General features: G+C 46.4%; 1 protein-coding gene across 1 annotated transcript; it reads left to right on the forward strand.

Moving 5' to 3' along the window:
- The first annotated feature begins 12026 nt into the window (after positions 1-12026).
- On the forward strand, positions 12027-14077 carry LOC120656111 (F-box/kelch-repeat protein SKIP20-like). The gene has a single exon (XM_039934130.1). It carries the CDS (start codon positions 12769-12771, stop codon positions 13981-13983), a length of 1215 nt encoding a protein of 404 aa, XP_039790064.1. The 5' UTR covers positions 12027-12768; the 3' UTR covers positions 13984-14077.
- Positions 14078-14596: the final 519 nt, after the last annotated feature.

Here is a 14596-nt window from a genome sequence, read left to right on the forward strand (position 1 = left end):
GTGCTGGAGTTGCTGAAGAGATAGAGAAGTCCACTACACTTGAAGAACACCTCCAACCACCATAGAGCTTCATTGTACATCATATAAGCTTAAGCACTCTTGCGAGAGTAGGCTTAGTGCTTGTAATAGGGATTAGTTCTTGCGAGAGCTCCCTTGAGAGAAGTCTTGCTGCGGCAAGCAATCATTGTAATCGTCCTGTGACCCTCCGACTTGGTGTGGAGCGGCAACGACACTTTGTGCGGGGAAGGAGACCACTCTTGGTGAGAAGCTCCGATAGTGAAGACGGTGCCGTTGGTGACGCTTTGAGAGAGACGTTGGCGGTGGCCTTGTCTTGGTGACTTGGCACCACTTAGCCTTTGCTTGCCGAAAGCCTTGGTGGCGAACGCAAGACGGTGATCAAGCGAAGAGACTCGGCATCACACTTGTTCTTGTTGGACAAGTGGCCGTGGACGTAGGGAGGGACTTGGTGTCCTAACCGAACTACGTTAAATCGTGTGTCTTGGTGTCTTCACGGAAGTTTGCATATTCTCTCCCTTACCTCTTTACTTACCATATTACGTTTCCGCATTTACTCTATCTTTGCGTGCCTTTACTTTCCTAGTTAGTTTGATTAGGATTGGCTATAGGTTGCAAGTCTTTTGAGGTAAGTAGAGAGTAGCATAGATAAACCTTAGTCATAACTAGCATGTGTATGACGTGTTAGGTTTATCTTATGCAAGTAGTTTGAGCCCTAGGTTAGAAAGCGAATTAGCGACCCTATTCACCCCTCCCCCTCTAGGGTCGGACACCCTGGTGATCCTTATAGTTGGTCTCAGAGCCTGGTCTCACACCTCTTACGAGGATTAGCCAATTCCATTGGTAAATTTGTGAGAAATCTCGTAGGAGACCCGTCGACTTCACCGTCGAGTGAGTATCATGTCCGGGGAAGGGATGAGTACCGATAGGGCTCCGTATTTCGATGGCACGGGTTTTCCACGATGGAAAGTGCTTATGCAAGCACACCTTCAAGTCCGGGGGCTTGATGTTTGGCGTGTCACCGAGGTTGGCAAGAAAAATGAGACTAAGGCCAAGCGATAATATGATGCTATTGCAAAATCTTCTTTATTGTCCGCTTTATGTGATAGTGTGTTTAATCGTGTTTTTGCTTGTGAAGATGCTCATAAGCTATGGACGCAAATCGTCGAGAATCATGAGGGCACAAAGGATGTTGCCAATCAAAAATATCATATTCTCGGCGAGGAGCTTAGTAGCTTTAAACAACTTCCAAATGAAAATGCTCATGACAGGTACTCACGATTAAATATTCTTGTCAATGAAATTAATGCCTTAGGTCTCAATCAAGTTGAGGATTGGGAGATTAACCGGAAGATCCTCCGAAGCCTTCGCAAGCCCGACTACGACATCATCAACTCACTCTTGCAAAAAGAAGATTTGGTCAAGCTTACACCAAATCAAGTCATCAATCAAATCATCGCCCATGAATATAGTATGGGGATGACAAAGAAGAAGAAGCAAGAGTCCACCTCTTCTTCAAGCCATGAGAGTCTCGCCGCCAAGCACTCATGCAATCACCAACCAAGGCGACAAGACTCATCAAGCTCAAGTGAACAAGAAGAAGAGGATGAGGAAGATAGTGATGATGAAACAAGTTCAAGCGATGAAGAATATCCAAGGGCCATGCTATACCATCACCGCAAGATTGCCGAACATGTACATGAGCTCTATGAGCTTGGGTACAAAACTCTCATTAGAGGGAGTGCGGTTGGGATGGAGAAGATGGCAAAGAAAAAGAACAAATCAAGATCTCAAGCTCTCTCCGCCATCTACAAGCCCAAGAAAAATGGTGAAAGCTCAAGTCACAAGAAAAATTCCAAGAGCTGCACCGCCCATCGCCCTCGGAGATCATCACCACCTCCCATGTGTCTCATGGTACAAGGTAATAACGATGTAAGTGACTCCTCCTCCTCCAATGATGAATCCGATGTTGAAACTGATGAAATTAGTGAGATGATGACACTTCTCCATAATCAACAAGAACATCTCACTAAACAAAATAAAGAAATCAAAGCTCTCAAAGCTAAAGAAAAGCTTCATGCCTCATTTGTCTCAAGATATGAGAACATGCTAAACAAATTCAATTTGTTAGACAATGAGCATGAAGAGCTTAAAAAGAAATATGAGAGCCTTGAATCTAACAGTAGATCATCATCGGATGAATCTTTCCCTTGCAATATTCCTTGTGCAATTCCTATTGTCAAGGTAGATGCATCTACCTCTTGTGATCTAACCCCTTGCAATGAGGATGTGATTGTAGAAACATGTGATGATCTCATTGCTAAGAAAAATGATGAGCTCAAACAAGAGGTAGAAAGGCTAATGGTGGACTTGAGGCGGCTCAAAGTAAAGTACACTCAAGAGCAAGCCCAACCTTCTCAAGATAACCCCCTCACGGGCGTGAAGAAGCTTGAGAAGGGAGAAACCGTGACTTGTTTCAAGTGTTGCAAAGAAGGCCACAAGTCCTACTAATGCAAGGAGAAAGAGGGCAAAGCAAAGGGCAAAGAAAATGGCAAGCCCAAAAACTTGAACAAGAGCAAGAAGGGACACAAGAAGGCTAAGGAGATCAAGAAAAACACATCTCCATACTTGAAGGCTTCATACATGTACACCAAGCGCACCCACAAGAACAAGCAAAAGAGCAAACACTACATACTTGAAAAGATGAAGAATGGCAAGGTGGTGACTCATGTCATGGGGTGGAGAACATATGGATGGAACCGGTTTATCTGGGTGCCCAAGGATATTATTCATACCATGGATGGCTCTCAAAAGATTTGGATCCCTAAAACTTAGGCACCAAACAATCATATCGGGGAATTTGGAGGCTTGGCAAGGTATGGGATGCATGAGTAGGGATGTATCATGCAAAGTTGAATTAAAGCCAAGTTATGGATTAAAAATTAGTGACCCAAATTCCCCTCTCCTACATATGAGGTAATGAGCAAGGTAAAAGAATGATCTCAATTCATTTGATACCATTCATGCATCATTGTAGCTCAATGCCTCTCTAGGATTGCATTATCTTATCTTTACTATTGGTATCTTTCATTTAATATGCTTTCCTAGAAATTTCATATGGTAGGTTGTCTATACTTTATCATATCTTGTTGCAACCAACATGAGCTTAATTGTTTCTCTCACATGGCATATGTGTTCCATATCATATCTTGCAATTTGATATCTCTCATATTCGTGGTAAAAATACTTTTGATATCAATTGCTTACTTATGGTGCCATGATTAGCAAGTTATAAAATTAAATCCCCACTATGTGTAATACAAGTGCATACATTTGTGAGTGATTTAAACACTAATGCACACATTTATGGGGAGCTAACTCTATAGCTTGTGTTTGTGTGACTAATACGCTTTACAAGTACTATTTGTTGTAGTCACCTAGAGCTATCTCCATGAGTTCAAATTTCTTTTGAACACTACCCCTACAAGTCACAATTGGCATCACAATTGGTGTCAAGATAGGAGGTGCCACAAGCTTTGAAAAAAGGGGGAGCTTGTTCAAACAAAGGGTGATATGTCAAATCTAGTTGGTGTAACACTCTATCACTAGTAAATTTCTTTTGCTACTAATGCTCCTTGTTGCTAGTGGTTATAAAGCTTTTAGGTGTTTGATGACAAAGGGAGAGAAATGTACCATAAAAGCAAGCAAATAGTCAGGAGTAAATGATGCCATTAGCATGGGGGAGGAATGGAAAATGCAATGCAAAAGGATGCATGGTGATAGGGGGAGGTACTTAGTCAATATGGGGGAGAAGTGCAATTTGATGATCCCATGAACTAAGGTACTAAAATTTTTCATTGCTCATATAGTTCAAACCACACAATTGTCTTACATTGGCCACAAGCCATTGTTTCACAATTGCTATCAAGCCGGAAGTATTTCGTCCTATGGACTAATCAAATGCCGGTAGCTTTTAAAATGAGCATTGAAATGTCATCCGAGCAAACTAAGTAGTTTCTAACTTTTCAAATTGGTATCAATTTCATATTCTTGCAATTCATCTTGCTTGCTTTGGCTGTGTTGTCATCAATCACCAAAAAGGGGGGAGATTGTAGTGAAAATGGCCTCTCATGCCATATTTCAATATAATGTTTTGACGATTGATGACACACACAACACTTGGACTAATATATGTGTTAAGATGATCATTATCAAGCTTATAGGTCCAAGAGATGAAAAGATACAAAACCCCGAAGAAATCAGGTCAAAAGGACCAAGACAGAGGTAATTTGCACTCACCGGTTAAACCGACGTGAGGCAAATTACATACACCGGTGCAATGAGTTCAGAGAAGACTTAGTCAGCAGAGTGCACCAGATGAACCGACGATGGAAAAAATGATGGCGTCGGTGCAATGGACCCAGAAGCTGAGGCTAGGGTTTAGCGTCGGTGCAGTTGTCCAGAGACTCCGTTTTTGGGGGTTTTCTGAGCTTACATACACCGGTTAAACCGACGATGAATTCAAGAGCATCGGTGCAATTGATCAAATAGCCGTTGGAGCAGTAACGGCTAGTTGCTGGGAAAATGCACTCACCGGTTAAACCGGCGATGACGATTTTCCTGAGCGTCGGATTAACCGGTGCTAAGGAAATCTGTCAGCTTTTCTTAACGGCTAGTTTTGGAGGGTTGGGCTATATATATATATATATCCCACCCCATGCCTCATTTGGTGTGTGCTAGAGTTGCTGAAGAGATAGAGAAGTCCATTACACTTGAAGAACACTTCCAACCACCATAGAGCTTCATTGTACATCATATAAACTTAAGCACTATTGCGAGAGTAGGCTTAGTGCTTGTAATAGGGATTAGTTCTTGCGAGAGCTCTCTTGAGAGAAGTCTTGCTGCGGCAAGCAATTATTGTAATCGTCGTGTGACCCTCCGACTTGGTGTGGAGCGGCAACGACACTTTGTGCGGGGAAGGAGACCCCTCTTGGTGAGAAGCTCCGATAGTGAAGACGGTGTCGTTGGTGATGCTTTGAGAGAGACGGTGGCGATGGCCTTGTCTTGGTGACTTGGCGCCACTTAGCCTTTGCTTGCCGAAAGCCTTGGTGGCGAACGCAAGACGGTGATCAAGCGAAGAGACTCGGCATCACACTTGTTCTTGTTGGACAAGTGGCCATGGACGTAGGGAGGGACTTGGTGTCCTAACCGAACCACGTTAAATCGTGTGTCTTGGTGTCTTCACGGGAGTTTGCATATTCTCTCCCTTACCTCTTTACTTACCATATTACGTTTCCGCATTTACTCTATCTTGCGTGCCTTTATTTTCCTAGTTAGTTTGATTAGGATTGGCTATAGGTTGCAAGTCTTTTGAGGTAAGTAGAGAGTAGCATAGATAAACCTTAGTCATAACTAGCATGTGTAGGACGTGTTAGGTTTATCTTATGCAAGTAGTTTGAGCCCTAGGTTAGAAAGCGAATTAGCGACCCTATTCTCCCCCTCCCCCTCTAGGGTCGGACACCCCGGTGATCCTTACAGGGGGTTGAATTGGGACTTCTTAAAATTTCTACCAAGTCCTTAGCCTACCATTAGTGTTGCCCAAACCTATAGTTCAAAGACCTAAAGTCTAGAGCACACTAACATGATGAAACTAAGTAGGTAAGCACACTAACAAAGTCATTTTCCTAGAGGAGACAAACTACCATTCAAAGGTTAGCCCAAAAGAAACAAACTATCAAGTGCAAGTCCTAATCTCAAATAAACAAGCAAAGAGCAAGAACTGAAAAACAACTAAGTAAATTCTTGAAAGTAAATGAGAATAGACAAGAGACAACCAGATTTTTTCCTGTGGTATCGAGGAGTTGACGTTCCCCCTAGTCCACGTTGGAGCACCCACAAAAGGGTATCGCTCTCTTGCACCATGAAGAACAAGTATCCACTAAGAATACCTTTTCTCCATCTCCGGAATGGCGGACTTCAAATCGTGTACAAGTTCTTCTTCTTGGGGCTCCCACAAACTCCAAGAGCTCACCAAGAGCCTCCGATCACCGAGACCATCTAGGTGTCATCAAACACCAAGAGTAACAAACTCTAAGCCTTCACTTGACCATCACTCAGTTGGCCCTAAGGTTCTAGCACACTTGCACTCTTGTAATGGATTGAATTCTTGTTGAATTGCTTGATCTCAGGTTGTGGATGTGTTCACTCAGCTCATGGGGTGGCCTCAGGTGTTCAATAGTTCAAAAGGCAGTGAAGAGACCCGAGGTACCCCCTTATATAGGCTAGGGAACACCAAGTGGCCGTTGCCAACTTTCTGGAAAAAGCTGACCATGTCAGATAATCCGACCTAGCTAAAACAACAGGGTCGGATCATCCGAACCCACTGGCATTTCCAGTTTAGCCGTTAAGGTTTAAATCTTTGTTGATGTCATTCATCGGGTGTGTTTGTCTGACGCTTGTATGATCAAGAGCTCGGATCATTTGGTGCCATTGTGAATTTGAATTCCATCCAACGTTCACTGATCATTCACCCGGACAATTACTCCGACGCTATATGAAGCCCACGTCGGATCATCCGGATCAGCAGGGTGAAAAACCAGCTGCAGAATCACCCGACCAATTGTCCGATGCTCTCATTTGACCACGTCGGATAATCCGAACCCACTAGCAATTTTCAGACCCTGAAAATATGCTCTCTGAGTAATGCTAGCACTCAAAATCCAACATATATTAAATAGGGTCGGATAATCCGGGTTTTTTAGAGTGTTTATCCGACCCCTTTGCTTCGAATAATCCGAACCGACTGAAGTTTTGCTATTTCTGATTTCTGACTCGGGGTTGGTTTGAACGTCAATTCTTTCTGTTTTTTTGAGTTCTATGGCATGTCTTGAGCTGGTCCTGAGCAAGTGTGCATGAAATCTAAGACCAACTCTTTGGATGATCAAGCTATTAGCTTCGAACCCCCTTAATGGTACGGTCACTAACTCAAAGCTATAACATCTATACTAAATCAAGTGTCATTCTCATTCATCGGGTGTGTTTGTCTGACGCTTGTATGATCAAGAGCTCGGATCATTTGGTGCCATTGTGAATTTGAATTCCATCCAACGTTCACTGATCATTCACCCGGACAATTACTTACTCCGACGCTATATGAAGCCCACGTCGGATCATCCGGATCAGCAGGGTGAAAAAACCAGCTGCAGAATCACCCGACCAATTGTCCGATGCTCTCATTTGACCACGTCGGATAATCCGAACCCACTAGCAATTTTCAGACCCTGAAATATGCTCTCTGAGTAATGCTAGCACTCAAAATCCAACATATATTAAATAGGGTCGGATAATCCGGGTTTTTTAGAGTGTTTATCCGACCCCTTTGCTTCGAATAATCCGAACCGACTGAAGTTTTGCTATTTCTGATTTCTGACTCGGGGTTGGTTTGAACGTCAATTCTTTCTGTTTTTTTGAGTTCTATGCATGTCTTGAGCTGGTCCTGAGCAAGTGTGCATGAAATCTAAGACCAACTCTTTGGATGATCAAGCTATTAGCTTCGAACCCCCTTAATGGTACGGTCACTAACTCAAAGCTATAACATCTATACTAAATCAAGTGTCATTCATCTTCTTGTGACATTTGAGTTTAGAAAGATCCTTAATCTTGTGAATTTGAGTCCATGACTTTGAATGTTGATTTTGAGAGGTCTCCTTTCATTTGCGACTTTAACGGTTAAAAAATAATCGCTACAAAACATACGTCAGTCACAAACATCGTCACTGCATTTACCGGCCTAAATGCTTTCACACTAACCCGGAGAACCCCGGCAGGACGAGCACGACTCGGCCGGAGTCGCGGTCGTCTCCGATCCTGTGGACCACTGGACGGAGCAGGGAGCACACGGCCGTGTGCTCCGGGGGCAAATCAAAAGCAGCGACCCCTCTTGCCGGGCGTGCTCCGGACTGCACGGCGACCGCCATGGATAGATTGACTCCAGGTCAAGTCGTCGTCGGGAATCAAGCCATGACTGCTTCTTTGTTCTTTTTCTTTTTTGAAGCAACAAGCAGCCATGACTGCTTCGCCGATCGAGCTCAGATAAAAACAAACAGAGCGCGATGAGATGACTGACTCATCCTCATATTATTAGCTTGTGGTGTGGATAGAGCAGCAGGAGTCAAGGTCTAGCAGCAGTACAGCAATCTGGTCACGCGGAGCGAGTCCAGGTCAACTAGTCAAGGTCATTTCCTGTTGTCTTGTGTCTAATAAGTAAAGCTGCAAACCATGTGTATATATTATTATATTTCCATCTCTGCAACTAAAGGGGTTGCCTTGCCCTTCAGTAGGAGTGGTAATTAGCCATGGTTCTAGTACTTTCTTTACAATGCATATTGATTTTTATATATTTTTAGTTTAAAATTATATAAAATTAGAGTCCAATCCTTTTTAGAGCCCACCTCTTAGATAATCTAAATCAAATTTTAAGGCTCTTTACCACACCTGTGTGCAAGTTGCAACCGAAGCTATTTAAAACACATTATAACTTATAACTTATGAGTATTAAAAACCATAAAAGATTAAGATGCAGGCGAGCATTTGAAAACCCTAGCTTGTACCGCATTTCTTTGCTACTACGTAATACCTCTATCTATTCTAGCCTATAATTCAACTATCTGAGAGAGAAATACCACTTACAGTAATTAGCATTTTGCTTTGGTTTCGAAGAGCAATTCCAGCAGCAATTTTTAAATCAGATTCTCTAAATGCTAAATCGGAGCTGCATATATTTTTTAGGGGTCTCCTAAAAATAGAGGGTCGAAGAGGAAATTTGAAGACCTTCCGAAAGTAAAGGATCTAGTAGAGGGTACGTTGGAGTGCTTCAACTCCAGCAATAGGTTTCAATTCAAAGTTATAATAGAGAGTTCTCTATAGACCCTCTAAAAATATAGGGTGAAGGAGGGAATTTGGAGACCTTTCAAAAAAAATAGAAGATCCAATAGAGGGTCTGCTGGAGTATATTATTTTTGTTTAACCCTCTAAACTTCAGTAGCATGCATTCCAACCGCAGAACTGGCGCCTACAGACGGATGCAAGAGAAACATGGCAAGAAGGTGCCGGATTTGCAAGAGGAAAAGGTGGCCACCAGCAGCCGAGGCCAGGCGCTAGGTAGAGGTGTACACACGCACACACCGTTGCTACAGCGACGGCTTCTAGAAGGCTTTACAGGTTCAAGCATAGCCGCATAGGCATGTGCTACGCACCACCTCTCCATGATCAATCGAGCAAGTGCGAGACAATCGGAGCCATGCCTTTCGAGACACCTTTACACTGCAACCAGTGTGGCCCCAGTTGGGCCTCGTCATCTTCGCCGCTAGCTCCTCCTCCTCCTCCTCGAGCGAGGTCGGCGCCACTTGGACGGAGGGCCCCGGCCGGGAGCATCAAGAACGGAAAGCGAGCAGATGGATTAATCATGCGTGGACAGTAATCTGGCCAAGTGGCGTTTGACATGGACGCGATGCTCCTGTGTCTCTCCTCTCTCTCTCTCTCTCTCTCTCTCTCTCTCTCTCTCTCTCTCTCTCTCTCTCTGTGATCTGGCCATGCGTGGCGGGTTATTACTGCATGAGAAATATCTGAGTTCCGCGGGTGCGAGATGACGGCGTTGCTTCGTGGAGGAGGCTGATGCAATCATCGGGGTGATTGATGCATGTCAACTTGTGTTTCGTCAGAGTGCGGGCTCTCTGAACCACCGTTAGCTTCGGATCGGATGCAGCCCTGATCTAGCAGGGCGATCAGAGATTGGCGACTTTTGTGTTGTGATGGTATCCTAGCCAGATAGAATCCGACTCAATCGTCGCGCTATTAGATTATTAGAAAAGAGGGAATGACGGATGAGAACAGGACAAGACATGTTGGCAGTACCAAGACAATCTGTTTGCCTTTAACGAATAACGAGTGATCAAGGCAGAAAACAAGCATCACGTACTAAGTTTTGACATGATCAAGATAGCAAACTTGTTTTTTTTTTCTGGCATGATCAAGGCAACAGGAGAGCAAAAGCATCGTAAAAAAGAGAGAGAAGTGATTCGAGGAGCCATCTCCATTGGGAGGCCGGAGGCGGGCTCCACTGCCACTGATTTGCTTCTAGAACCCACGCCTGCGTCGTTCTGGTCCGGACCCGGTTCGGGGTGGCGCATGCTGCTCTGCTTCGCTTCGGCGGAACGCAAGCCATGATGCTCTGCTCTGCTCTGCTCTGCTCGCCTCAGCCCCTCCACTCAGCTCTGGCTGATATTTTTCAAGAAGCCTTCGCTACCTCCAACAGGTGTCAAGCTGATGACAGTTACCAGTCGGTGAGTTTACCCAGCAACAGGGAATCTCTTGGTAACAACCATGCTCTTGTCTTAATTCTTCAATCGAATGGCGTCAGGTGGGAATCGATAAGTTGCAGGAATTTGTTTGCACCACCCGGAGATTGTTGATCCATGTGTCGATTTACAAAAGGTCACCAATAAGATGTGTGTTCCTGAGTCCCATGTGTCATTTTCATATCACGAAGAGAATCATAGCGTCCTTACCCAAACTGAACATGGTAGTGTAAGCAGGATAACAGCGTCCGAATCATTTTCCTATCCATCATCACTAGCAACAGAAGGGTCTTTCTGGTACCAGGAGACCTTCCAACACCAACAAAGCCAGCAACAGATATTTGTTATCGACTACTTTGCAAACATTTTGCATAAATAGGTCAACTTCTGTAATAAACATACTTCTTTCACAACACATTTTGCAAACATGAGACAAAGCATTTCTAGGCCAACTGCTGGATCACTTTTTTCCGATGAAAATCCTACATGAATAGGTTCATTGTTATTTTGTAAGAAATTAAATCTGCAGAGGTCATTGTTCCCAACATGATTATCTTACCCGGAGCGATGTCTTTCTACCCCTACTCCCACATACACATCCCATGTAAAATTTTCTTTATTTTTAGCACTTCTGGCTTTTGCAGTTGATTGAACTAGAATAACGCACGGCGTTGCCGCGCTAAATAGCCCTTCTGCGAGACTTCGAAATGTTGACTGTTGAGTATGAAGACCTGTATGAAACAGGTTGGAAAGCGTTGATGAGATGTATTGAAAAGGTGTAAAAAAAATATTACCTTGCAAATCGATTTCAAACTGATTTCTAGCTGCACTTTGAAGGTTTGATACGTGGATATAGGTTGAATATAAGATGCATGAGAAATTCTTTTTCTTTACACTAACCATCTTATCAGTTGGGTTGGTAATTGTCACTCCTTCCGGTGGTGTTGGTCGTTGCTGCAAGTAGTTTAGGCGCAGAAATAAGCTTGGACAAATCTTTTATAGTGAATTCATCTTCTTTTAGGCCGTGTAGATGATTCGGCAGCCGGAAGACTATTTTATTGAAGTGAAGATATAAATGAATCCCCGTTAGTGTATGGAAAAGCATCTTATTTTTAGAGATTTTTAATTCAAATTTAGCTCAGGTTTTGAGCTGAACCCAACTAAAAGAGGTTGCCCATGATCTATCTTATTTTAGCACAAGTTTGTCGAATTCCAAAATAATTTTAAGTACTCAAATCCAATAGAGAGAGGTGGAATATTGCACCTTTGCGTATTGCATCTTTGTGCATTTTCAGATGAACAGACTCTTTTTCTAGCTTTTCTCTGACAAGCATCTTATCAGTTATTGTCAACCGGGCCGGATGCCATCAGCAGATAGGAGAAGAGTCTAGAACAGTAAATGGGCAGAATGTATTTTACCATGAGATTTTAATCTGACGGTGAATGATTTTTTGTTGACGTGGCTGAATCCCTACTCGCTACTGCGACCAGGTTTCAGTCAACAAAGATGAGATTTTAATCTGACGGTGAATGATTTTTTGTTGACGTGGCTGAATCCCTACTCGCTACTGCGACCAGGTTTCAGTCAACAAAGATGTGTCTTAAAGATTTTTTTTGTCAAAGTCATGAGTGCCATATAATCTTCTATTTTATAAAATTTAAATAGAGTAAGTGTATCATGGTAAGTCTGTACAATACATTTAGCACCTAAAACAGTTGTTACATAACAACTACCTTCCCTTGGTTTCTACAAAAACTTAGTGCATCAATATCAAAATTGTTTTGCCTTGTTTTGCCAAATTTGAAAGTATGTACTGGTATTGCACAGCGATTTTAGCAAGTTCATTTCCATGGTCTATGCACCAGTTTATGAATACACAACACCTAAGCATGCAGTTTAGGCCATAAATGGCCCCATTACACATCTTGATGGGCACATGATTAAAACAATCTTGGTATGCTCCGTCCGTCAACATGGGACATGAAAAGAGAATGGTGAAACAGGCAACCAACATCCAATTTGGGGGAAAGAGCATGGGCATGAAGGAATGACCCTAGTCCCATCTAAAAATATCTTCAACCAATTTGAGTAAAAATATCATCAGTCAAATGTGATTGGAAATGCAATTTTATGGATCAAACTCATGCTCCTAAAATATCTCACTCCCCAATTTTATTTCCCTCTCTTTTGAAAAGTTGTTATTATTCTACTATCCAGGGAAAGGTGTTGATTTTACAGTACCTAGCACTCATCAAATGCTAATCCAAATTTGTCCTCTCTCTGTCACCCTCCCTCTACTTAAACCCGCCAAAACCCCTTGCATCACACCGCCACCACCACATCAGAAGAAACAAGAAGCCGCGTGCACTGCACTGCACTGGCGTTCTCCATCACTCCATGGGCGCCGTCAAGCATGAGGTTGAAGACGTGTACGCAGCCACTGCGCGAGCAAGCTTCTTCTACGATTCCAAGGACAAGCAGCAAGAACGTGCCATGGCGATGGGAGCAGAGGAAGAGGGCCCCAGGCTGGAGCTGGGGGAGCTCATCCCGGGGCTGCCGGACGACGTGGCCATTGAGTGCCTGGCGAGGGTGCCCAGCCGGTCGCACCGGAGCACGCGCCGCGTGTGCCGCGGGTGGCGCGGCGCCGTCGGGTCCGCGGAGTTCCGGCGGCGCCGGAGTGCCGCCGGGGCGGCGGAGGACGTCGTGTTCCTCGTCCAGGCCGCGCCCGCGGCCGGCGACGGGAAGGGATCGACGCCGGAGTGCGCGCTGACGGCGGCGAACCTCACCACTGGCGAGTGGCGGCGCGTGGAGGGGCCGGGCGAGGCGTGGCAACCCGTGCCGCTGTTCGCGCAGTGCGCGGCCGCCGGCGACGGGCGCCACGTCGCCGTCGTAGGGGGCTGGGAACCGGACACGCTCCGCCCGACCAACGACATCCGCGTGCTGGACGTCCCCGCCGGCACGTGGCGGCGCGGCCGGCAGATGCCGGACAACCGGAGCTTCTTCGGGTGCGCCGGCGGCGACGGCAACGTCTACGTCGCCGGCGGCCACGACGAGTCCAAGAACGCGCTCCGCTCCGCTCTCGCGTACAGCGCCGCGGCCGACGCCTGGCGCGCGCTCCCGGACATGTCCGAGGAGCGCGACGAGCCGCAGCTCGTCGTGGCCCCGGGCGGCGTCCTCGCGGCAAGCGGCTACCCGACCGAGGCCCAGGGCGCGTTCAGGAGGACCGCCGAGCGCTACGCCGCCACGGGCGGCGCCTGGACCGACGAGGGCGAGGTGGTCCCCGACACGGGCGAGACGTGCCTGGCCTCGGTGGGGGGGAAGGTGTGGGCCGTCGGGGCCGGTAAGGGCGGCGTGCGCGAGTGGGACGGCGCCGCGCGCGCGTGGAGGGAGGTGGCCGATGGGCCGCCGGGCATGGAGGCGTGCGTGAAAGCGGCCGGCGTCGGCAACGGCAACGGCGCCGCGTTGTTCGTGTTCGGCACGGTGGCCGACGCGGCGGAGGGCAGCAGGCACTCCGCGTGGGTGATGGAAGCCGGCGGCGCTCCGTGGAGGCGGGTGCCCGTGCCGTCGGGGTTCGACGGGTTCGTTTACTCGGGAGCGGCTGTGCGGGTTTAAATTTTCGCTTAGACTCCAGCCTAAGTCCCTATTTGAGCTTTTATTTTAAATTTTCAGAGTTTAGAAAGAAAATAAATTCTTACAGACTTTTTAAATAGACTCCTATTTTAGATGGGCTCTCAAATTAGCACTCTTCTTGCCACCACCCCACCCGCCGGCCCGCCTCCCACGCGCCGCCCCGCAGGCGCGCCGGCCGCCGCGCCTCCGCCTCCACCTCCGCCCCGCTTGCAGACGTCCGCCTTCAACGCGTCGGTGTCGAAGAAGCCCACGTCCTGCCGCAGCACGGCCTCCAGGTAGCGCCGCCGCAGCGCGCTCACCTGGCGCTCGCCCGTGTACATCCAGCACGCGATCTCTGCGCGGAAACAGAGCACAGGATAAGAACAGGATAAATGCCGCAGCGCCGGCGAGAGCGGGCGCGGAGGGGCCGTGCGTGCAGGTTGAGATACCCACCCAGGTACGAGGAGGCGCAGACGACCAGGCCGAGGTAGACGAAGTAGAGCGAGTACTGGAGCGCACAGATGAATTGGAGGCGTAAGAATCAGTATTCACTCATGGCGGCGGCGGCGACAGCAAGAAATCAAACAGCAAGCGAGGCTGGAACGGGTACGTGCCT

The sequence above is a fragment of the Panicum virgatum genome, chromosome 1N (assembly GCF_016808335.1).
Source record: "Panicum virgatum strain AP13 chromosome 1N, P.virgatum_v5, whole genome shotgun sequence".
Lineage (NCBI taxonomy): Eukaryota > Viridiplantae > Streptophyta > Magnoliopsida > Poales > Poaceae > Panicum > Panicum virgatum.